This window comes from Bos taurus, chromosome 24 (genome assembly GCF_002263795.3).
Source record: "Bos taurus isolate L1 Dominette 01449 registration number 42190680 breed Hereford chromosome 24, ARS-UCD2.0, whole genome shotgun sequence".
NCBI classification, from domain to species: domain Eukaryota; kingdom Metazoa; phylum Chordata; class Mammalia; order Artiodactyla; family Bovidae; genus Bos; species Bos taurus.
The window spans coordinates 25,078,162-25,103,932 of NC_037351.1; the positions used below are offsets into that span (position 1 = coordinate 25,078,162).

The window sequence follows — 25,771 nt, forward strand, 5'->3', positions numbered from 1 at the left end:
TGACTAAAATGTAGTGAAACAGAGTGGCTGGTAGGATCCATCTCACTACTATAGTCCCGCATTATCTTTCAGATAACAAATGAGCACCATATAAACATGTAATTGTGTAGGTGTGTAAACTCAATTTTTAAGGTGTCATAGTAGCCAAGTAGACAACTTAGCATTTGACTGTTACTTTAAAAATTTGGTAACATACAAAATTTTAATCAACTCAGATGAACACATCAACCCCATATTATTAGTTTCTTTTAAAAATCTTAATAGAAATTCTGCGTATAACCAGACAAATTGCATGCTTATATGTGTATATACACATACAAAAGTGCATGTATATATACATACACATCTTTAGCTTTGAACAAATTTCTAAACTGAGATGAAGTCAAACCTCTCATTTAAATATATAGAGAGAATGTAATATCACCAACTGCAAGTTTCTAATACAAGTTTCATCGTAGCTAACCAGCAATTCTGTTACTGAAAATTCTGAGGCCAAAGAGCTGTAATTCAGCTTACTGTACTTTAGGCTTACATATTAGTCAGCCAAACAAACAAGATTTGACATTACCAACTTGTCCACCAAAGAAATCAATTTTTCTCTAGATATTTCCTTCTAACAGCAAAAAGGAAATACCTATACAATGAGCTTTTGCTTTTTGAAGAGTTAAAATTATTAAAGAAATCTCACTAGTCTTCAAAAATACTAAACATTATATAAATACAATTTCCTTATAGTTGAATTCTTCAGCTAGAATCTGTATTTAAAAAAGTTTCCTTTGGATTGTTTCATTTAGCACTTCAAGTCTCCATTTGCAACTCAAATAACTGGCTCAGTTTTGTTAGTTTATATTAATCACATCATTCAGAATTTGGTACGGTGTTACCTGTGTACAATAATGTCAATGGGAGGAACTGCACCAAATTTCAAAAGCAAGGGAAAATTCAAGAATATGTAATGCAAAAAAGGTAAGTACATTAGGGATTCTCTTTTCACCATTAATGAAGTATAATCCTTTTAATGTTTATAAAGATAATGTCCTAAGCTTTATCTTTTAACTTATCAAAAGAATTAAGTTTTTACATGGCCCACCTTTATTTTTCAATTAAAAAACTAAAACAATAGACTGAATTACTTTTATTAATATACACATCAAGTTATTGAAATGGTGACTTCCTGTAGTTTTCTCCTTAAAGATGGCACTTGCAGGTACAAAGATGCAGAGGTGTCTACAGCCTTCAAATGTTTACTTGAAAAGATTCTTCAACCGCAGTTTGATACTGGGTTTCCTCATCTAGCTGAAGATTCTAAAAATGTAACATTAACATGTCAATAGGAAAAACATATTCAATTACTCAATACTTTGCCCAATACATTACACATCTTGATACACATTACATATACTTGAAACTGTTTATGTTATAACATAAACTTTAAAAATAAGAACTAAAATTTAAAAATTCAGTTATAACTATTTATAAATAACTAATAAACAAGAGAGGATCAGCACAGAATGAAATTTGAGAGTTACAATGCCTGATGCTAACCTGAATTAACAGCGTCTTAATCATAATATAAAGATTACAACTAAAGTCCACTCAATCTGATTATACTATTACTTCTTAACTTAAACAATTCTATTTCTTTTCAATTATGGTCCATGGATGCTTTAAAATAGGCCTCCTCTTTTACAATCTCAAATAATTAAAATTAAATGTTCTTCTGTGGCAAGGTAAAACAATCTGACAATCAGATCAAAAGTGGTTCACAAAATATATTTTTGTTTTTCCAAACGTAATTCTCCAGATGCAGTAACCTTTCTTACATTGAGAATTCAGAATAATCTATAATTACACCATAAAAATGCTAAAATTATCAGACTACACCTGAATTCTACATATAGTTGACTATTTTTATACAGTATCGCTAAAAAGTACAAATTACACAAAATAAAAATATATATCAAGAATAATGTAATTTCAACACTGGAGGGGCAGAGGAAATGTAAATTCTGTTCCTGCCAATCTCAGAATTGCCCATGCCTGTGCTCACCTAAACATGAAAACAAGTATGTACCATTTCTTATCAGGCTGAATCTTAATAAGACTTTTAATTCACTGAAGACGAATAAAATGCAAATTCATAATTAATAAAAGTCATCTAATTTTTTTAAACTATCAAGACACATTTTGGAAGTAAAAAATTAAATTCATTCTTTGCTCTGGAGATCCATTTTTATATAACTTCCCTCACGTATTCTGTTAAAGCAGTGAACTAAGGCCAGAATCTGCTATTCAGCCTGGCTTTACCCTGGGTCAGGAAGATCCCCTAGAGAAGGGACCCACTTCACTATTCTTGCCTGGACAATTGCATAGACAGAGGAGTCTGGTGGGCTACAGTCCATGGGGTTGCAGAGTCAGACACAACTGAGTGACTAACACTCTCACTTTCATTACTTAATAAATAAGCTCTGCATTTTTAAAAAGAATGTCTTTCACATGTAGATATTATGAGTTTATAAGCTACTTACACTACACAAGAAATACATCCTCTAGCTGTCATACCAACTTTACTTTTCTAGCAGGTATAATTTTTCTTAAATCTAGATAATATTCATATAAATCAGCATCTTGTTAATCCAGGGGTTTGCTCATCCTCTATTAATAACCTCTCTAGTATAGGAGGTGGACAATAAATTCACCACTTAAACCAAAGTTCACCTATGTTATTATAAAATCAACAGAACTTGCTCTTTATCAATCCAACATGATACAGTATTTCACCTCAAAACTCATCCAGACTGAAAGGTTAATGTGACTTCAATATTTAAAAAGTATTTTCTTAATATTGAAAAATTCACTTACCACAAATTCTCCATAATCAAACTGATGTCTTTGATTTAGATGACTAACAAAATTTCTAGTAACCTGGCTAGGATCTCCCCAAGGAAGAGACACACAAATAGGACACGTCTATAAGAAACAGAATATTTCAAATAAAAAATAATGAAAATAACTCAACATTATTATTGAAAGTATTAAAACAACGTTACCAAAAAATTTTATATGAAGCACTTCTAAGGGCCAAATTTCATGACTAGATTATTTCTAGACCAAATTACCTTAGATAAATTATACTAATCTGACACAACACAATAAAAAGAGAGATATTATATATTCTATTACTTAAATCTGATTATTCTACTTTTTAACAAAAATACCACATCCAGCCTTAACCAACTGTAATGACAATTATCATTAATCAGTATGTAATCTCTGTTCAAGGGGCTCTCAAAGCAAGAACACTTAAGTAGTTGGCCGTTCCCACCATGGACCACATTTTGTCAGAACTCACCACCATGACCAATCTGTCTTGGGTGGCCCTGTACCGCATGGCTCATGATTTCATTGAGTTACACAAGGCTGTGATCCATGTGATCATTTTGGTTAGCTTTCTGTGATTGTGGTTTAAGAAATGCAAAAAGGCAAAATGGTTATCTAAGGAGGCCTTACAAACAGCTGAGAAAAGAAGAAAAGCAAAAAGCAATGGAGAAAGGGAAAAATATACCCAACTGAATGAAGAGTTCCAAGGAACAACAAACAGACGTAAGAAAACTTTCTTAGGTGAACAATGCAAAGAAACAGAGGAAAACAATAGAATGGGGAAGACTAGAAATTTCTTCAAGAAAATGAGAGATACCAAGGTAACATTTCATACAAAGATGGGCACAATCAAGGACAGAAAAGGCAAGGACCTAACAGAAGCAGAAGAGATTAAGAAGACGTGGCAAGAATACTCAGAATTGTACAAAAAAGATCTTAATGATCTGGATAACCATTATGGAATGGTCACTCACCTAAAGTGACCCTATGGACTGTATCCTGCCAGGCTCCTCTACCCATGGGACTCTCTAGGCAAGAATACTGGAGTAGGCTGCCATTTCCTTCTCCAGGGGAATCTTCCTGACCTAGGGATCAAACCCACGTCTCTAATGTCTCCTGCATTGGCAGGCGGGTTCTTTACCACTAGAACCACCATTCTGCAAAGATACAATTTACAAAGCTACCCCTCGGTAATGAGTCCTCAGTTCACCTTTCCTTACTTTGCTCTTTTCCTTACTTTGCTCTTCTCTTACTTTACCCTCACAATAAGCCTCTCTCTTCTTATAAGTTAGTTACTGGGATTTTTTTTAAATAAGATTTTTTTGTTTTGATGTGGACAATTTTTAGTCTTTATTGAATTTATTACAATATGCTTCTGTTTTATGTTTTGGTTTCTTGGCCATAAGGTATGTGGGATCTCAGAGACCCCAGACCAGGGATCGAACCCCTACCCACCTCACACTGGAAGGTGAGTCTTAACCACTGGACAGCCAGGGAAGTTTCTAGTTACCAGAATTTTAAGTATCTCATTTTGCTTCATAGTTATCAATCTTTTGATGACAAAATATACCTTACTGATAATGTCCCATCCAAATTTAAATTAACCACTGTCCCTTGTACACATGAAGGGAAATAAATAGAACAGCATTCCTTAAACAGAAGACTGTCGTAAACACACATACTTACCACAGGAACTATCTGAAATAGGTGATTACTGTTACAATGATCCAGTAAACGCTGTCTGGTAAAATTTGATTCTTGACACAAGGGACACTTAAAAGTAGGATGCCCAGAAGAACTAAAAAACAATTTTAAAGTAAGCATACTGAATTTGAAATTGTAATGTAAGAATGATGTACTCCTATTTTTTGATCAATTATTATTTCTTTCTTTAAAAGTTACAATTATTAAACTAAATCTTTGATCAAATCAAAGATTCTCTCATTTTTTGAAAACTATGTTTTCAATAAATAACCTACAAGAGATATTCCCAAACAATCTCAGTTTACAGTTCTCTTATTGTCTAGGAAACTTTTTCATGGTGCCTCTAAAATAGGCCTTAACAAAAAGAAAAACAAACCCAGTTGTCCCATTTATTAAGGAGATCTGAACAACTTAATTCAGTCATTAATGTAACCAGTATATATCACTGTATATCCCTTGAAAATTTTAAATATTCCATGGTGTCCCAGTATGGAAACACCATATCTAGGAAATTAAAATTTTTTAAAGACTTCCATAAATATGGTATATAACTTTAATTTATCCTAGTTTCTAAGAATATACACACAAAATTCACAGAAAAATGAAAACATCAATTATCAGAATGATCAACATTTCAAAATATTTTGAGGATCATACATCAATACCTTTTAATCCCTTAATTTCAGCAAGGGACAGTTCAATATCGACAACTTTGCATAAATTATGCATGGAAGAAACCTGACCACAGTGACACAGAAAAGCTAACTACTTCCAATTTAATTGGATCCGTAAAGCAACTGATGCCTTTCTAAACTGCTAAATACCAGCATTATGTCTCAAGACTTAACAATTTAAAAATTTTAATTTAAAAATCCATCATTGGAGAAATGTCTGTTTAGTTCTTTGGCCCATTTTTTGATTGGGTCATTTATTTTTCTGGAATTGAGCTGCAGGAGTTGCTTTTATATTTTTGAGATTAATTCTTTGTCAGTTTCTTCATTTGCTATTATTTTCTCTCATTCTGAAGGCTGTCTTTTCACCTTGCCTATAGTTTCCTTCATAGTGCAAAAGCTTAAATTAGGTCCCATTTGTTTATTTTTGCTTTTATTTATATTACTCTGGGAGGTGGGTCATAGAGGATGCTGTTATGGTTTACGTCAGAGTGTTTTGCCTATGTTTTCCTCTAGGAGTTTTATGGTTTCTGGTCTTACATTTTGATCTTCAATCCATTTTGAGTTTATTTTTGTATATGGTGTTACAAAGTATTCTAGTTTCATTCTTTTATAAGTGGTTGACCAGTTTTCCCAGCACCACTTGTTAAAGAGACTGTCTTTTCTCCATTGTATATTCTTGCTTCCTTTGTCAAATATAAGGTGTCCATAGATGTGTGGATTTATTTCTGGGCTTTCTATTTTGTTCCACTGATCTATATTTCTGTCTTTGTGCCAGTACCATACTGGTCTTGATGGCTGTAGCTTTGTAGTATAGCCTGAAGTCAGGCAGGTTGATTTCTCCAGTTCCATTCTTCTTTCTCAAGACTGCTTTGGCTATTCGAGGTTTTTTTGTATTTCCACACAAAGTGTGAAATTATTTGTCCTAGTTCTCTGAAAAATACCGTTGGTAGCTTGATAGGGACTGCATTGAGTCTATAGATTGCTTTGGGTAGTATACTCATTTTCACTATATTGATTCTTTCAATTCATGAACATGGTAGATTTCTCCATCTATTTGTGTCATCTTTGATTTCTTTCATCAGTGTTTAATAGTTTTCTATACATAGGTCTTTTGTTTCTTTAGGTAGCTTTACTTCTAAGTATTTTATTCTTTTTGGTGCAATGGTGAATGGAATTGTTTCCTTAATTTCTCTTTCTGTTTTCTCATTGTTAGTGTATAGGAATGCAATGGGTTTCTGTGTTAATTTTGTATCCTGCAACTTTACTACATTCATTGATTAGCTCTAGTAATTTTCTGGTGGAGTCTTTAGGGTTTTCTACGTAGAGGATCATGTCATCTGCAAACAGTGAGAGTTTTACTTCTTTTCCTATCTGGATTCCTTTTATTTCTTTTTCTTCTCTGATTGCTGTGGCTAAAACTTCCAAAACTATGTTGAATAGTAGTGGTGAGAGTGGGCATCCTTGTCTTGTTCCTGACTTTAGGGGAATTGATTTCGACAAACAGATAAGAAAGCTGTGGTACATATATACAGTAGAATATTACTCAGCTATTAAAAAGAATGCATTTGAATCAGTTCTAATGAGGTGGATGAAACTGGAGCCTATTATACAGAGCGAAACACCAATACAGTACATTAACGCATATATATGGAATTTAGAAAGATGGTAACGATGATCCTATATGCAAGACAGCAAAAGAGACACAGATATAAAGAGATTTTTGGACTCTGTGGGAGAAGGCAAGGGTGGGATGATTTGAGAGAATAGCATTTAAACATGTATATTATCATATGTGAAACAGATTGCCAGTCTAGGTTTGACACATGAAACAGGGTGCTCAGGGCTGGTGCACTGGGATGACCCTGAGGGACAGAATGGGGAGGGAGGTGGGAGGGGGGTTCAGGATGGGGGACACATGTGATTCATGTGAATGTATGGCAAAAACCACCACAGTGTTGTAGAATAATTAGCCTCCAACTAAAATAAATAATTTTTTTAATTAAAATAAAAATAAATTAAAAAAATAAAAATCCATCAGTACAAAGTGATAGGTATTATTTACTAAAGTAATAGAAATTTCCAAAGCTTACCCTGTATTCTCTTGGTAAGTTTCTATGTTATCAGATGCAGATGTTTCACTCCTGTTACTAAAGAATAATTGGTGGGGGGTGGGGGAGGGAAGAGAAGTTAATACCTCAAGTAATAAAGCACGATACAGATTCATTACGTGCTAATGAAGACAACTAGTCTGAATTTGTTTGAAAAGCCTGAACTTCAAATAGTTCTGAACTATGATATAATTATGGCATTAATTATTTTTTAAATAAATTCTGGTAAGAAGACTGCTTATTATGTCCTTATCATATCCTCTAAAACTTAAATTAGATATAGTTACAAAAGTATAGAGAATACAGAATTCTGCAGAATTATATTAAATCCACAGCATGAATATTTCCCCAGGTCCTTTAGACTTTCAAATTAAGAGACTCTACCTCTACCTGGACTAGTAAGTTTTTGAATGCTGGGGCAGGATCAAGAATTTGTGAACTTTCTGGCTTGTAACTAGCACATAGCTTAGGGTTGCAGCATCCAAAATGGAGCAGGTTAAGAAAATATTTGAATGTTCACTGTTTATATTTTCCAAAAAGGAACTAGGCTTTCTGACATTTAACATAGAGAATAACTTGATGTCCTCACTCGGACCCCATGCCAGTGTCGTGTGTCACTTGCAGTATTAGAGAAAATCCTGAGAAAGGTGGGCATGCTATGGGGATTGTCACCTATGCATTACAGAATTTCATCAATGTAGTCAATTTTATAAAAACAAGACCTTTCAATAGCAGAAACATTAAAATAAAAATGAGATAGGCAGTGGACCAAAAAACTGTACCACACAAGAGCTTTGCTTACATCTGAGTATGAGTTAAAGAGCTGTAAAGCTTAGAAAACTGATTATTCATTTTTCTTTTAACAGAATGACAAGCAATACTGTATCATCTACCTAACAGATGTTCTCCAATGACAGTCATTTCCCTTCTGGGAAAATACTGTTGTTGTGTCTCCACACATATTCTCCACAAGGAAGCTTCCCTGATTTCAGAAGCTTTTTAGAAGACTACTAACCATTATTTTGTATCTTTTTAGCAGTTATTAATCTGTTTCTGCAGCTAAAGGTAGAAACTAAAAACTGCTTTTAAATTAAAAAAATAAATAAAATAAAAAATAAAATAAATTTAAACTATGGAGATTACATTCATTAAAAGGATGTTATGACTTTAGCAAAAACAGGATGTCACTTGTTTTTTAAAGTCTCATATCTATACTTGGTAACAGATTTTTAAACTGTTTTCAAATCTTCCAAATAAATATAATCATTGGGTTTTGAACATACCCTTATAAAACATTATAAAAACTTCCAAATGGTTTGTAAGAACTATAACATCAAAAAAGATAAAAATTTCAACAAAAGCCCTTCTGAGATTTATCAAACAGGATTTAAAAATATAGGAATCTCAACCTATGACATATTTCTTCCATTTGGATCTGTTATTTTGTGTGTTGTAGCTATCTTTTTCAGCCATGATAGTCATCAAGACCAAGTATCAATAATCTAAAGATTTGGATCTAAATCCAAATCTTTAAATTATTGTCACTGTATTAAATCAAGATTTTAAGAAATTTTAGAAATCAGAGTCAGCAATATTGTTTTCAATAAAAACAGTATTAAAACTTTAAGAATGAAAATATTTTATACCATTAAACAAAGCAAACTTATTTTTTAATTGGTGGAAAATTGCTTAAAAATTTTGTGATGGTTTCTGCTGTGCAAACTTCTCTTTAAAGTACCTTTTTCATCTTAAGCATTTGCATGTTTTATAAAATAAAGTATCAATCAGTACTATAAAATACATGCTTAACCTTAAACACACATATACTGGGAGTATATTCTCAATTTTTTTCACTGGTAGGATACGCATCACAAAACTTCCAATTTGAAGCACTTTAATATCAAAGTTAATGCCCTTTTAAAATGCTTTTCCCCTCTACCTCCTCTTACAGTTTCTCTACTTTCCATTATTACTTAGTTATCATCATCGTTCTAGCCCTTCCTGACTATATCATGCCTACACTACTACTGGTTGCCTACTCATATATTCTAGAAATGTACAAATGAGCTCAACAACAGAATATCTATTACTGGAAACCATATATCAATTTTTAAAAAACAATCATTTTATCTGATACAGAAAAACCATTCAATAAAATTCAACCTCCATAAATGGAAACAAAAGCAAAAAACCCTCTGATCACCCACAATGCTTTTAAAAATACAATGCCTAAACTTAAATAGCAGACTATCTGGGAATGGAGCCAGACACATATACTTTTATAATCACATTAAAGATTCTAATTTGAGTAAGAACTATTCAATGGAGAAATCTTAAAATTCAGGATGACAGAAACCACAGAACAGATGAAGAATATCTATGTTAAAAAACTATAGTAGTTCATTAAGTAGTAAACTATACTTAATAATAAAATTTTAGACACATTCCCACTAAAATCAAGAATTTTTAAAAGGTACCTGTTATTTAATACTGATAAAGATCCTATTTAATGCAATAAATCAAGTATGAAATAAAGCAGTAAGAAACCAAATTGCACTGACAAACTAAATAAGTTTCTATGTAATAAATCCAAAAGAATACACAGGAAAATTATTTAGAACTATTACAACTAGTCACCAAGGTTTCTAAATACAAAATTACATAAAAATCCTTAATATTCCTATTCACTAGTAATAGCCATTTAGATTACAAAACAAGAAAAAAAGATCTATTTGTACAGCAACAAAACTAAAGGCTTTCCTAGCAACTAACATTTTCACTGTCACTACTACTAGGAAAAGATGTGTGTGTGTGCGCTCAGTTGTGTCTAACTCTTTGCCATCCCTCAAGGACTCTAGCCCACCAGGCTCCTCTGTCCATGGGATTCTCCAGGAAAGAACACTGGAGTGGGTTGACATTCCCTTCTCCAAGGGGGTCTTCCCAACACAGGCATTGAACCCATGTCTCTTGAGTCTCCTGCACTGGCAGGCAGGTTCTTTACCACTAGCACGACCTGGGAAGCCAGGAAACGATATACTAGAACATATTCATGTGTGCTCTAAATGGACTTCTTTTAGTGCATTTTTTTTAATGGAGAGACAAACAGATGGGAAACGGTGGGAAAAATAAGTATCATATGATGCCAGTTCTCTCCAAATTAATATACAATTTCAGTAAATTCAAACAATGCTGCCAATTAAAATCTCTACAGAGATTTTTTGGAAGCTCAAAAGTCTGATCCTAAAATTCATGTGGAATAGCAAAGAGCTAAAAATAAGAGAAACAATTTAATAAGTACAATAAGGAGAACTTTCCCTAGCTGATCTGATATTAAAACCTATTGTTGAAGCCACAATAATTAATGTAACATGGTTCTTGAGGAATAAATGAAGCAACACAACAGAATAGAGATGTATAGGACCAAAATGGCATCAGAAATCAGTGGGAGTGCAATGGGTAAGCCTCGCCCTGGGAAAACCACCTTCGTGATCATGGTATCTCCCCTGCCAGGTAAGTATAAGACACTGATGTATAGATCAGTCTTATGGACTCTGTGGGAGAGGGAGAGGGTGGGGAGATTTGGGAGAATAGCAATGAAACATGTATAATATCATGTATGAAACGAGTCGCCAGTCCAGGTTCGATGCACGATACTGGATGCTTGGGGATGGTGCACTGGGACGACCCAGAGGGAGGGTATGAGGAGGGAGGAGGGTTCAGGATGGGGAACACAGGTATACCTGTGGTAGATTCATTTCGATATTTGGCAAAACTAATACAATATTGTAAAGTTTAAAAATAAAATAAAATAAATAAATAAAATATGTGGTACCTAGCAGACGCACAGTGAAAAAAAAAAAAGAAAGAAATCAGTGGGAAACAATGGACTCCTCAATGAATGGTACTAGGACAAATGGTTATCACCTGGGGAAAACTTTTCCTACCTCACATTATACATCCAAAACAAATGCACAGGATATAAACATCATGAATAAGACTAGGAAGCCCATTCTATTAATACTAGATTAAAAAAAGACAGACAAGTAAACAAGAAAGACTTCAGAGTAACTAACACTTGGTCTAAGTTTTCTAAGAGAAGAAAAAGTCCACTAGCTGACAAAGTGTATGGGTTAGAATGGTGGCGAAAGTGTGGAGGTGAGGCAATGACGATGATTATGATGATGATGATAATTTAAAACTATTATTTAGGAAACTCTCTGGAGGTCCAGTGGTTAGGGGGCTTCCCTTGTGGCTCAGTTGGTAAAGAATCTGTCTGCAATGTGGGAAACCTGGGTTTGATTCCTGGGTTGGGAAGATCCCCTGGAGAAGGGAAAGGATACCCACTCCAGTATTCTGGCCTGGAGAATTCCAGGGACTAAGCCCATGGGGTCGCAGAGCGTCAGACACGACTGAGAAACTTTCAAAACTAGTGGTTAGGACTCTGGGACTTTCACTGCTGAGACTGCAGGTTCAATCCCTGGTCAAGGAACTAAGATTCCACAAGCTGCATGGTGTGACCAAAACAGAAAACAAGAAAGAAAAAAAAAAGCTTAACATTCATTGTTTTACTTGTATTGACCTATTTATTGACTCCCAATCCAAAAAGGTGTTTAGTAGTATCATCACTACCCCTTTCTCTTTCAACCAAATGAGAAAACTGAGGTATACTTTCTTGCCAAACTCATACAATTAGTAAAGGAAAGAGTCTGGTACCCAGGCAGTCTGGTTCCAAGCCTTCATATTTAACAACTAAGTTATTCTGTTTCTCAAGAATGGAAAGGATATGGTGGGAATAATTCAACATAGCTAAGGCATATGATGCAGTAATGAGTAACCAAGAAGGACAAAGACTAAAAAAGAAATGTGAGTGCAAATAAGAAAGGGCTTTAGAATAAGGGATTTTGTCTTATTAAGCTAGTTGCTGAATTAGATCATTGAACTCCTTGAGAATTTTGATATTCTCTCTCCAGAAAAATGCACACATAGTATATACACACACAATGGCAGTTTAGGTAGTTCACGGAATTCAGGATGAGGAACACTGCTATGGGGCATGGGAAGTCATTGACAAGGTACAGAGGGAAGCTACAAAGAGAAAAAGGTCAGAGCTACACTTCTGAAATACACTTTGACAACAGCATGCAGAACAGACTAGTGGAGGACCACCAAGTAAAAGAATACTCTGTTGTTCAAGTGAGAGATGATGGAGACTTGATGGGGAAGAGACAGTAGGGTAGAAGAAGAATACAGATAAAGAATACTGCTATTACCTATGACCAGCGGGATCTGGGGAATAAGAGGGAAGAAGGCAAGTCTCATGAGAAGAAAACTGAGTTATTTAACAAGTAATGACTGCCCAAATCATACACTAGGAACTTTGCTAAGAGACAGAGACATGATTGTTGAACAAGACAAAGATAATCCCTGCACTTAAGAATAATCTACTGAGTTAATAAAAAATTGTTGAGTAATTCCAATACAGCAGAAGTATAACTTAAAAAAAAAAAAAAATCAGAAGGAATTAACCTAAGGGGATAAAAAGAAAAAAAATCACAAAATAGGAGTGACCAATTTCATCCAATGACACTGAGCCAAGTAAAATGAAAAGACTAGTAATCTAAAAAACAAGTAACCAAAAAATTATTAAAAACCTTTACCAGAACAGTTTTAACTAAGGAGTTGAGAAGAAGCTTTATTATACTATGAGTGCTTAAGAGTGGTTAAATTACTGAAAATTAGCAACATGTAAAATGAAATGCTACTAAAATAAAATCTTAAAGACTTTGCTTAACATATCGTCTCCTGGGAGTCTTTCTATAAAACTGCCAATACTGCCTTTCTTTACACAATTGTGTGTGCTTGCTGTTGATTTTTTAAAAAATTAAACATCTCATTTAGAGATACACGCATGGGTGATAATACCATAAAGAAAACAAAAGAATGAATAACCCGAAAAAGAGGATAGTGGTTATCTCTGGGAGTATGGGGTTCAAATGAGTTCAAATGAGTTCAAGGAGACTCTAAGGGGCTGGAAAATGCTACATAATTTTTGATTTGGGTTAGTGAATAACCAGGGATTTGCTTTGCAACTAACTTTTAAACCACACATGTGCATTCTGGCCATTCTTATGCATAAAATACATTTCATAAAAATGTTTAATATACATAAACCTGATACAATAAGATACATATCAAACCAAAACCTAGCTTTAAAAGAACTGAGACTAACATAGAACTAATAATAGTACCAAGTCTCACTTTTACATGACATGTTTTACCAAAATAAAGATTTCAAACAACTAGTAAAAAGATTCTAGTTTGCAAACACATTACTGAAAAGGGATTTCCTCTAGTTTTCAAGTAATTTCAGCTGCAAAAGAAAACACCTTCAATTCACAAATCTGTTTTTCACTCAGACATGTAAATTTTCTTAAAATAATTTTTACTTAAGCTTAAGATGAGCACAAAGTCAATTTCCCAGATTCAATTTAACATGTGTCAAACTTATGAAGACAGGCAATTTAAAAACATAAACACACATAAATAAAACAAAAAATTTCTTATATAGCCTCCCCCAAATTTTCATTTTAACTATAAAAAAAAATATTGCTTACCTGTTTCCTACTGAATCTTGAGAGATCTGAAAGTTTGGAATGATAGAAGAAACACCATATTCATCTTGATACTTCTTACAAGATTTGTAATGATGTCTCATGCGATAGAATTTAATCTGTAAATTATTGATTAAAAAAGCAATGTGACTTTCAAAAGAACAAACATTATATGATGCCATTTATATAAGGCAGAAGAGAATTCAGAGATATAATGTAGAACATAGGTTACTAGATGGGGTGGGGAAGATGGAAGGGCAGGGGAACAGCAAGTTACAAGTTAACAGGTACAGATTTTCTGTTTGGGATGATGAAAAAATTCTGGAAATAGATAGTGGTGACTGTTACACAATGCAGTGAATGTACTTAATACCACTGTATTGTACACTTAAAAATGGTGTGTTTTCTACATTACCATTCATAATACTGCACTAATTGTTCACTTGATGCCTCATTAAATTGTGTATATATGTGTGTACATATATATAATACATATATATCATATACATATCATGTTTTCTTAGCAAATGGAAGTATATGTAGATGTTTATTATATAAAAAATAAGGTTTACCATGATCTTTCACTTATTAAAAAAAAACTAAGAAAAGGCTATTTTACATTATGCATTTTCACCATATTAAAAAAAAATTTAAAAATCTTTAACGTATTGTGACTTTTAGTTTAAAAGAGAATTCATTAAGATTTGAGACACTGCCAACAAGAGAAAAAAAATAAGACAAAAACAGGTAAGTAAATAATCCATTTAAACAAGAGGTTTTTTTTTTAAGTAAATTAACTCTAAAAATAAGTTTCTGTCCATTAGATGCAGAGAAAATGTAGATGAGTCCAACAGTCCATAAACAAAATTAATAAATAATTTTATACTTGAAAAAATACTATTAATAGACACAAAATAATATTAAAAGTATTAAGAAGTTGCCTCATGGCACTAGGCATATTTTTCTTTCTTTAACTACTGTAACCTGGCAGAGTTAGAAAATGCTTTAAAAAACCAAGTTCCCAAATTAACACTTGGAACATTTTTCAGTTTCTCTCTAAGGAGCAGAGCCAGAAATCTCAAGTATATTTTCCAACTTCACTTCATTGCCTTGTCAGTTAACACCTCCCTCAAAGAGATGGAAAATCAGGTATGTCTTGTGTGAATGCATAAAACAGCAATTGGTTTTGCTCAAAGACTTTATTTGCTGTTTGAGAAAGTGCCTGTGATAAATCTATAAATAAACCAATATACTCAAAGCCTAACTACCTCTCACCATTTCACTCTGTCTCCAAAAGACAAAATAAAATCCAGATTGGAGAATTAATGTCGGTTATTTGCCAATACCTGATTTTTCCCATCTGTTCCTTAAAAAGTAAGGAGTTTTCTGCCAAATACTTAGTGATTTTTTTAGATAAACACATAAATATCCAAGGAGAGTGGGCAGTTAGAGAGTTCCCCTTGACTACATAATCCATTTGGCCCATTTCTACAGGCAAAATGACAGTAATGCTACCAGAAAAACTACTTAAGAGCTCAAAGTGTACCAGAAACGGGGTTTAAGGGAGTTAAATGGCAGTTTGTTCATTCAGTTCATTTAGTAGGTAAATCAAGAGTGATTATTTTGAAAAAATGCCATGCTAAACATTATGGCAAATTCAAGGACATATCTTCTGGTCTCTGTTCTCAGTAAGTTTATTATCTAGAAAAGATCTACAGCCATAACTTTTCTGGCCTTTTTTACCCTATTCCCAACCTAAATAATTTTTCTTCAAAACAGTACACACCAAGATAATTCAATCAGAAATCTCAAAACAGAAGTTTGACTTTCAAAGAACTACATCACATTTACTCTACCTGTTTTGCACAGCATCTGCAGCTACCAGAAAATTTCCTCATGATATTTTCAAGGTCTAAGGCCCGTTCAGGACATGCTCTCTCTCTTCTAGTCACATTTCCACGACAGAGGGGACAATGTATTCCGCTTTCTCTCATTGCAGTCAGGAAACACTTTCTACAAAAACTAAACCAAACATATGTGACACGTTACTATAGGAAAAAGTACTCTTTTCATTTTGATGATTAAAGACAGCAGTTATGAATACGTAATAATGCTAGGGTATTTGTATGTGAATAAACCTAGAATTTTTAAAACTATATATTAATTTCTCAGTATAAAACTAGTGTCTGGACTAGATGGGAATATAAAAGAAACTACACATAAGTCTTTTAACTTTTAACATAATACAGGAAAAATCAGAGAAAGCATGGTACAAAAGAATGACTGAATCCTATCCTGTGTTGCTTAGCAGCTGTGTGATTTTTAGGCGACACACTTAATCACAATGGGTCTCCATTTCCTTCCCTAACAAAATAAGAGAATGGACCACACATGAGCTTTTGTCTCAAACTGATATACTTCAAGATGTTGTTCTACATGATATGAATATGTCTCCTACAGAAACTTTTTCAGAAACTGAAGTATTCAAAGCTATTAAGGTTTCTCTGCTACAGAAACCAAATGATGCCCAAACTTCTGTGGTCAGGATATATGAAAATTCCCACAATATGCAATGGAACATGATTTGAGAAATACTTGAGAATCCATCCAGTTCTAAATATATAAAACCAACATTCTAATTGCAACCAAATTCACCAAAATCTTCTCCCCTAACCTAAACAAATACCAAAGCTGAACCTCTTGCTTTTAGAAAAAACAGATAAAAATCACAGCCATCTCTATCTGGGGTCCAGAATCATTTAATCCAAACCCCTATAAATACAAATACAAATCTTTCACATCTATACTATCAAAAGTTGAGAGATAAAAGTATGATAACATATCACTCTGAGTTTCTCAACTATGTAGCATTGAACAAGTGACTCTTCTTTAAAATCAGTTTCCTCACACATACAATAATGTTTCTATGTATACTTGGCAGGCTTGTTCAGAGGATTAAGACAGGTCATGTAGTCTTATTACATGTATAAAAACACTACAGTATTTTTGACAGTCAGGAAAGTGCTCAATAAATATAAGGTAACATCACTAAGGTAGCACAGAAGAGATCACAATACATTAAAACATTAAAAATACTCATCATAAACAAGAGTCAAAGAAATGCAAAACAAACTAGATGGGAGATTTTTTTTTCAGTTGTCAAAACACTAGTTTTTAAAAATAATAATAATACGCAGACATAAAGGAGAGAAAAATTTATAAGTGCTCTGTATTTCTAAACTGCAACTTGTCAATAAATAACAAAATCCTTACTGAAGGTGTTCCAAAACTCTTAATGACATTTTCAGCTTTAAAAACCATCATCTTTAAGTTTAATTGTTTAAATTAAAAACTGAAATTTTACATTTTTTGGTAAATTTTTAGTACAACATATTTTAATTCTTTATTTCAATGTTTGCATTCTTTAATCAGAGGGACGGTTAAAAAGAAAAAAGGAGAGGAAGAGTCAGACAAAAAAAAGCTCATAAGACTAACTGGAACAATAGTCTAGACCATGATACAGTCTACATTAAGGGAGAGGTAGGAAGGAGGAATAGAGGATCACTATTTTAGAAACACAGTTATCAGTGTCTATGATCCTGTATGAAGGGAATGTCCTAAGTTAAAAAATAAAATATGACTTTTTGACAATTACTTGTGGGAGAATGAGAAAGAAAAGCATTTCTGATTTTGAAGACTGAGTAAAAAGTAACTGTATTAACCAAGTTAAGAAACACTGGAAGAGAAGAGTGAGTAAAAGGTGACAGTATTAACCAAGTTGAGAAATACTGGAAAAGTTGGTTTGACGGAAAAGTACAAATTTAAAACACCTACAAAAACCTCAATGCACAATATCCAGTAAACAAGTAGAAAGATGGATATGAAAATTAGGGGGAATATTTGGAGAGCAGACAAGATGAGACAAACACTAAAGAAACAATCTAGAGAAATAAAAACATTTAAAGGAAGGTTCAAAGAACCAGAAGAACTAAGAGTAAATAATGTTATAGAAGCTGAGTCTAGTAAACTAACAAAAAGAAATAGTAATTAAAGAGATAAAGGTAAAGCCATCACCAAACTATTAAGCTTAACATTTCTCTTTAAATAAAAATTGAAACTGTCAGGCTTCCCTAGTGGCTCAGTGCTAAAGAATCCACCTGCCAATGTGGGAGACACAGGTTCCATCCTGATCCAAGAAGATCCCACCTGCCACAGAGCAACTAAGCCCATGTGCCACAACTACTAAGCCTGTGTTCTGGAGCCCAGGAGCCACAACTACTGAGCCCATGTGCCGCAACTAAAGAGTCAATGTGCAGCAACTACCAAAGAACAGGCATGGCTTCTCACGCTTCACCAGAGAAGCCACAGCAATGAGAAGCCTGCACACCGCAACTGGAGAGTAGCTCCCACTCACCACAATTAGGAAAAAAGTGCCCTCACAGCAACAAAGCCCCAATACAGCCATCAATAGATACACATAAAAAATTATTGTTTTGAAAAATTGAAACTAAGTTCGTATCAACAAAATTCATTACAAAAAAGATAACCATGCATAAAATTGATGGAGCATGAGTGAACAAAATGAAGCAGGTTAGAATAACTATCAGCAAGTAAATTAGTCAATATGCTGGCTAACTTAACAATTAACTACAAATAAAATATAAACACAGAATATTAAAAGATTTTTTGAAACCTGATGTACAAACAAAAGTTGTATGGGGGGAGTAAATAAAATAAAGCACCATTTCAAAGTACACTTATTCAATATCTAAAATAGTATCAATCTGATGACACTACATACCCACCACAGTGACCAAAATGAAAAAAGTGGAAAATACCAAGTGTTGAGGATGATGTGAAACCAACCTAAATTTGCATTCGATGTTATAAAAGTATAAACTGATATGAATATTTTGAAGATTAATACAACCATTTGGCAGAATCTAATATAGACCAGTGGGCTTCCCCCCATGGCTCAACAGTAAAGAATCTGCCTGCCATGCAGGAACCTCAAGAGATTAGAGTTTAATCCCTACATCAGGAAGATCCCCTGGAGAAGGGGATGGCAACCTACTCCAGTATTCTTGCCTGGAGAATCTCATGGACAGAGAAGCCTGGTGGGCAGTCCATGGGATTGCAAAGAGTCAGACACGACTGAATCAACTTAGCACACACAATTACAGACCAGTAATTTCACTCCAAAGTATATACCCAACTGACTTGCATATATGATCAGAAGAAATGTCCTGGGAAGTTCACTGCCACACTATATGTAACAGCCAACAACACAAATGTCCATCAACAGAATAATGCATAAGCATTATAGCATATCCACAAAATGGAAACTCTAATATACTGCAATGAGAATGAATTCAGATGAACAATGTTGAGCTTTGGAAGCCAGATATGAAAGACTACAAAGTGCATGATTCTACTCTTATAAAGATCAAAGAGCAGGTAAGACTACTGTTAAAAGTCAAAACCACTGTGTCCTGAAGAAATGAGATATACAGCTCAGAGAAGTGAGGAGTTTCTAAAGTGCTGGTGATGGAGTCCTGGAGTTTAGTTGTTTGACATGGGTGTTGAATACACAGATGTGCTCTGTATGAAAAAAATTCACTGAGCTGGAATTAAATTTTCTCAATTAGGAGTAAAAACACGGGTAAATATGTTTAAACTTATAAAAATAACTAAATTATCTTCTAACAGGACCTAAAATAAAACAAACCAAAAGCCTATCTGGGCTCTCTACTGTATACTCAACTGAGCATATCTATCTTTCCAACCAGGGATCGAACCCAGGTCTCCTGCATTGCAAGCAGATGATTTACCACTGAGCCACCAGGGAACCAAATGGATACAAAAACAATATGCTGTCTACAAGAGACCCACCTCAAACCTAGGGACACATACAGACAAAATGAGGGGCTGGAAAAAGATATTGGAGACCAAAAAAAAGTAGGAACAGCAATACTCAGATAAAGTAGACTTTAAAGACTATGACAAGAGACAAAGAAGGACACTACACAATGATGAAGGAATCAACCCAAGAATATAATATAATAATTATAAACATATATGCACCCAACATAGGAGCACCTCAATATGTAAGGCAAATGCTAACAAGTATGAAAGGGGAAATTAACAGTAGCATAGTAATAGTGGGGGACTTTAATACTCCACTTACACCTATGGATAAAACAACCAACAGAAAATTAGCAAGGAAACACAAGCTCTAAATGATACAATGGACCAATTAGATCTAGTTGATATCTACAGGGCATTTCATCCAAAAACAGTGGATTTCACCTTTCTCTCAAGTGAACACGGATCATTCTCCAGGAGAGATCACATCCTGTGCCACAAATCTAGCCACGGTAAATTTTAAAAATGAAATGATTTCAAGCATCTTTCCTGATCACAACGTTGTAAGATTAGATATCAACTACAGAAAGGAAAAAAAAAAAACAAAAAACTACAAAAAACACAAACATATGGAGGCTAAACAATACGCTCCTGAATAACCGACTGATCACAGAAGAAATCAAAAAGGAAATCAAAATATGCACAGAAACAAATGAAAACGAAAACACACAACACCACCTATGGGATTCAGTAAAAGCAGTGCTAAAAGGGAAGTTCACAGCAATACAAGCTTACCTCAGGAAACAAGAGAAACATCAAATAAGCAACCTAACTTCAAATGTAAAGCAACTAGAAAAGGAAGAAAAGAAGAACCCCAAAGTTAATGGAAAGAAGTCATAAAAATAAGAGCAGAAGTAAATGAAAAAGGAACAAAAGAGACTATAGCAAAGATCAACAAAACTAAAAGCTGACTCTTGAGAAGATACATAAAATAGACAAACTGTTAGCCAGACTCATCAGGAAAAAAAAAGGAGAAGAATCAAATCAATAAAGTTAGAAATAAAAATGGAGAAATCACAACAGACAACACAAAAAGATCATAAGAGACTATCATGAGCAACTATATGCCAAAAAATGGGCAACTTGGAAAAAATGGACAAATTCTTATAAAACTATAACCTTCCAAAACTGAGCCAGAAAGAAACAGAAAATCTAAACAGACCAATCACAAGCACGGACATCAAAACTGTAATCAAAAATCTTCCAACAAACAAAAGTCCAGGACCAAATGGGATTACAAGTGAATTCTATCAAAAATTTAGAGAAACGCTAACACCTATTCTAATCAAACTCTTCCAGAAAACTGCAGAGAAAGGCAAACTCCCAAACTCATTCTATGAGGCCACCATCATCTTGATACCAAAACCAGACAAAGATTTGTAACGAATGCCACGAAAAAAGAAAACTACAGGCCATTATCATTGATGAACAAAGATGCAAAAATCCTCAACAAAATTCTAGCAAACAGAATCCAGCAACATATTAAAAAGATCATACATCATGACCAAGAGGGCCTTATTCCAGGGATGCAAGAATTCTTCAATATTCACAAATCAATCAATGTGATACAACGTATTAACAAATTGAAAAATAAAAACCATATGATTAACTCAATAGATGCAGAGAAAGCCTTTGACAAAATTCAACACCCATTTATAATAAAAACTCTCCAGAAGGCAGGCATAGAAGGAACATGGTGGTGGTTTACTCATTAAGTCGTGTCCAACTCTTGTGATCCCATGGACTGTAGCCTGCCAGGCTCCTCTGTCCATGGGGTTCTCCAGGCAAGAATACTGGAATGGGTCGCCATTTTCTCCTCCACATGATCTTCCCAACCCAGGAATGAAACCCAGGTCTCCTGCACTGCAGGCAGATTCTTCACCAACTGAGCTATGAGGGAAGCCTCCACCTCAATATAATAAAACCGAGAGCAAACATTATCCTCAATGGCAAAAAATTGAAAGCATTTTCTCTAAATTTAGGAACAAGACAAGGGAGCCCACGCTCACCACTACTATTCAACATAGTTTTAGAAGTCCTAGCCACAGCAATCGGAGAAGAAAAAGAAATAAAAGGAATCCAGAGTGGAATAGAAGCAGCAAAACTCTCAGTGTTTGCAGAGGACATGATCCTCTACAGAGAAAACCTTAAAGATACCACCAAAAAATTACTAGAGCTAATCAATAAATATACTAAAATTACAGGATATAAAATTAATACACAGAAATGCCTCACATTCCTATACACTAACAATAAAAAAATAGAGATATTAAGAAAACAATCCCATTTACAATTGCAATGAAAAGAATAAAATATTTATGAATAAATCTACCTAAAGAAACAAAAGACCTCTATATCAGATCAGATCAGATCAGAGATCAGTCGCTCAGTCGTGTCCGACTCTTTGCGACCCCATGAATCGTAGCACGCCAGGCCTCCCTGTCCATCACCAACTCCCAGAGTTCACTGAGACTCACGTCCATCGAGTCAGTGATGCCATCCAGCCATCTCATCCTCTGTCGTTCCCTTCTCCTCTTGCCCCCAATCCCTCCCAGCATCAGAGACTTTTCCAATGAGTCAACTCTTCACATGAGGTGGCCAAAGTACTGGAGTTTCAGTTTTAGCATCATTCCTTCCAAAGAAATCCCAGGGCTGATCTCCTTCAGAATGGACTGGCTGGATCTCCTTGCAGTCCAAGGGACTCTCAACAGTCTTCTCCAACACCACAGTTCAAAAGCATCAATTCTTTGGTGCTCAGCTTACTTCACAGTCCAACTCTCACATCCATACATGACCACAGGAAAAACCATAGCCTTGACCAAATGAATCTTTGTTGGCAAAGTAATGTCTCTGCTTTTGAATATGCTATCTAGGTTGGTCATAACTTTCCTTCCAAGGAGTAAGTGTCTTTTAATTTCATGGCTGCAGTCACCACCTATAGTGATTTTGGAGCCCAGAAAAATAGTCTGACACTGTTTCCACTGTTTCCCCATCTATTTCCCATGAACTGATGGGACCGGATGCCATGATCTTCGTTTTCTGTATGTTGAGCTTTAAGCCAACTTTTTCACTTTCCACTTTCACTTTCATCAAGAGGCTTTTTAGTTCCTCTTCACTTTCTGCCATAAGGGTGGTGTCATCTGCATATCTGAGGTGATTGATATTTCTCCTGGCAATCTTGATTCCAGCTTGTGTTTCTTCCAGTCCAGTGTTTCTCATTTTGTACTCGGCATATAAGTTAAATAAACAGGGTGACAATATACAGCCATGACCAACTCATTTTCCTATTTGGAACCAGTCTGTTGTTCCACGTCCAGTTCTAATTGTTGCTTCCTGACCTGCATACAAATTTCTCAAGAGGCAGATCAGGTGGTCTGGAATTCCCATCTCTTTCAGAATTTTCCACAGTTTCTTGTGATCCATACAGCCAAAGGCTTTGGCATAGTCAATAAAGCAGAAATAGATGTTTTTTCCGGAACTCTCTTGCTTTTTCCATGATCCAGCAGATGTTGACAATTTGATCTCTGGTTCCTCTGCCTTTTCTAAAACCAGCTTGAACATCAGGAAGTTCACGGTTCAGGTATTGCTGAAGCCTGGCTTGGAGAATTTTGAGCATTACTTTACTAGCGTGTGAGATGAGCACAATTGTGTGGTAGTTTGAGCATTCTTTGGCATTGCCTTTCTTTGGGATTGGAATGAAAACTGACCTTTTCCAGTCCTGTGGCCACTGCTAAGTTTTCCAAATTTGCTGGCATATTGAGTGCAGCACTTTCACAGCATCATCTTTCAGGATTTGGAATAGCTCAACTGGAATTCCATCACCTCCACTAGCTTTGTTCGTAGTGATGCTTTCTAAGGCCCACTTGACTTCACATTCCAGGATGTCTGGCTCTAGGCCAGTGATCACACCACGGTGATTATCTGGGTCGTGAAGATCTTTTTTGTACAGTTCTTCTGTGTATTCTTGCCATCTCTTCTTAATATCTTCTGCTTCTGTTAGGTCCATACCATTTCTGTCCTTTATCGAGCCCATCTTTGCATTAAATGTTCCTTTGGTATCTCTGATTTTCTTGTAGAGATCCCTAGTCTTTCCCATTCTGTTGTTTTCCTCTATTTCTTTGCATTGGTCACTGAAGAAGGCTTTCTTATCTCTTCTTGCTATTCTTTGGAACTCTGCATTCAGATGTTTATATCTTTCCTTTTCTCCTTTGCTTTTCGCTTCTCTTCTTTTCACAGCTATTTGTAAGGCCTCCCCAGACAGCCATTTTGCTTTTTTGCATTTCTTTTCCATGGGGATGGTCTTGATCCCTGTCTCCTGTACAATGTCACAAACCTCATTCCATAGTTCATCAGGCACTCTATCTATCAGATCTAGGCCCTTAAATCTATTTCTCACTTCCACTGTATAATCATAAGGGATTTGATTTAGGTCATACCTGAATGGTCTAGTGGTTTTCCCTACTTTCTTCAATTTCAGTCTGAATTTGGCAATAAGGAGTTCATGATTTGAGCCACTCAGCTCCCGGTCTTGTTTTTGCTGACTGTATAGAGCTTCTCCATCTTTGGCTGCACAGAATATAATCAGTCTGATTTCAGTGTTGACCATCTGGTGATGTCCATGTATAGAGTCTTCTCTTGTGTTTTTGGAAGAGGGTGTTTGTTATGATCAGTGCATTTTCTTGGCAAAACTCTATTAGTATTTGCCCTGCTTCATTCCGTATTTCAAGGCCAAATGTGCCTGTTACTCCAGGTGTTTCTTGACTTCCTACTTTTGCATTCCAGTCCCCTATAATGAAAAGGACATCTTTTTTGGGTGTTAGTTCTAAAAGGTCTTGTAGGTCTTCATAGAACCGTTCAACTTCAGCTTCTTCAGCATTACTGGTTGGGGCATAGACTTGGATTACTCTGATATTGAATGGTTTGCCTTGGAAACGAACAGAGATCATTCTGTCGTTTTTGAGATTGCATCCAAGTACTGCATTTCGGACTCTTTTGTTGACCATGGTGGCCACTCCATTTCTTCTGAGGGATTCCTGCCCGCAGTAGGAGATATAATGGTCATCTGAGTTAAATTCACCCATTCCAGTCCATTTCAGTTCGCTGATTCCTAGAATGTCGACATTCACTCTTGCCATCTCTTGTTTGACCACTTCCAATTTGCCTTGATTCATGGCCCTGACATTCCAGGTTCCTATGCAATATTGCTCTTTACAGCATCGGACCTTGCTTCTATTACCAGTCACATCCACAGCTGGGTATTGTTTTTGCTTTGGCTCCATCCCTTCATTCTTTCTGGAGTTATGTCTCCACTGATCTCCAGTAGCATATTGGGCACCTACTGACCTGGGGAGTTTCTCTTTCAGTATCCTATCATTTTGCCTTTTCATACTGTTCATGGGGTTCTCAAGGCAAGAATACTGAAGTGGTTTGCCATTCCCGACCTAATTAATCTTAAGAGCTTTTGCACGGCAAAGGAAACTATTAGCAAGGTGAAAATGCAGCATTCCAAATGGGAGAAAATAATAGCAAATGAAACACCCAACAAAGAATTAATCTCCAAAGTATACAAGCAGCTCATGCAGCTCAACACCAGAAAAACGAAGCCCATCAAAAAAGTGGGCCAAAGAACTAAAGACATTTCTCCAAAGAAGACATACAGATGGCTAACAAACACATGAAAAGATGCTTAACATCAATCATTATTAGAGAAATGCAAATGAAAACCACAATGAGGTATCATCTCACAACAGTCAGAAAGGCCGCCATCAAAAGTCTACGAACAATAAATGCTGGAGAGAAGGCAACCCTCTTACACTGTTGTTGGGAACGCAAACTGGTATAGCCACTATGGAGAACAGTGTGGAGATTC

The 25,771-nt window shown here is 35.1% G+C and overlaps 1 protein-coding gene across 3 annotated transcripts in view; it reads right to left on the reverse strand.

Moving 5' to 3' along the window:
* Positions 1 to 1,120: 1,120 nt before the first annotated feature.
* Positions 1,121 to 25,771, reverse strand: part of RNF138 (ring finger protein 138) — a 39,842-nt gene continuing 15,191 nt past the window's right edge. Inside the window, exons 2-7 of one of the 3 annotated variants that reach the window (XM_059880942.1) lie at positions 15,834 to 15,999; positions 13,981 to 14,096; positions 7,349 to 7,405; positions 4,567 to 4,678; positions 2,863 to 2,970; positions 1,121 to 1,305 (exon numbers count right to left, since the gene is read on the reverse strand). In XM_059880942.1, coding sequence (XP_059736925.1) covers positions 1,237 to 1,305; positions 2,863 to 2,970; positions 4,567 to 4,678; positions 7,349 to 7,405; positions 13,981 to 14,096; positions 15,834 to 15,971 — 600 coding nt within the window. In that variant the 5' untranslated portion in view covers positions 15,972 to 15,999 and the 3' untranslated portion in view covers positions 1,121 to 1,236. 3 annotated transcript variants of the gene reach the window in all.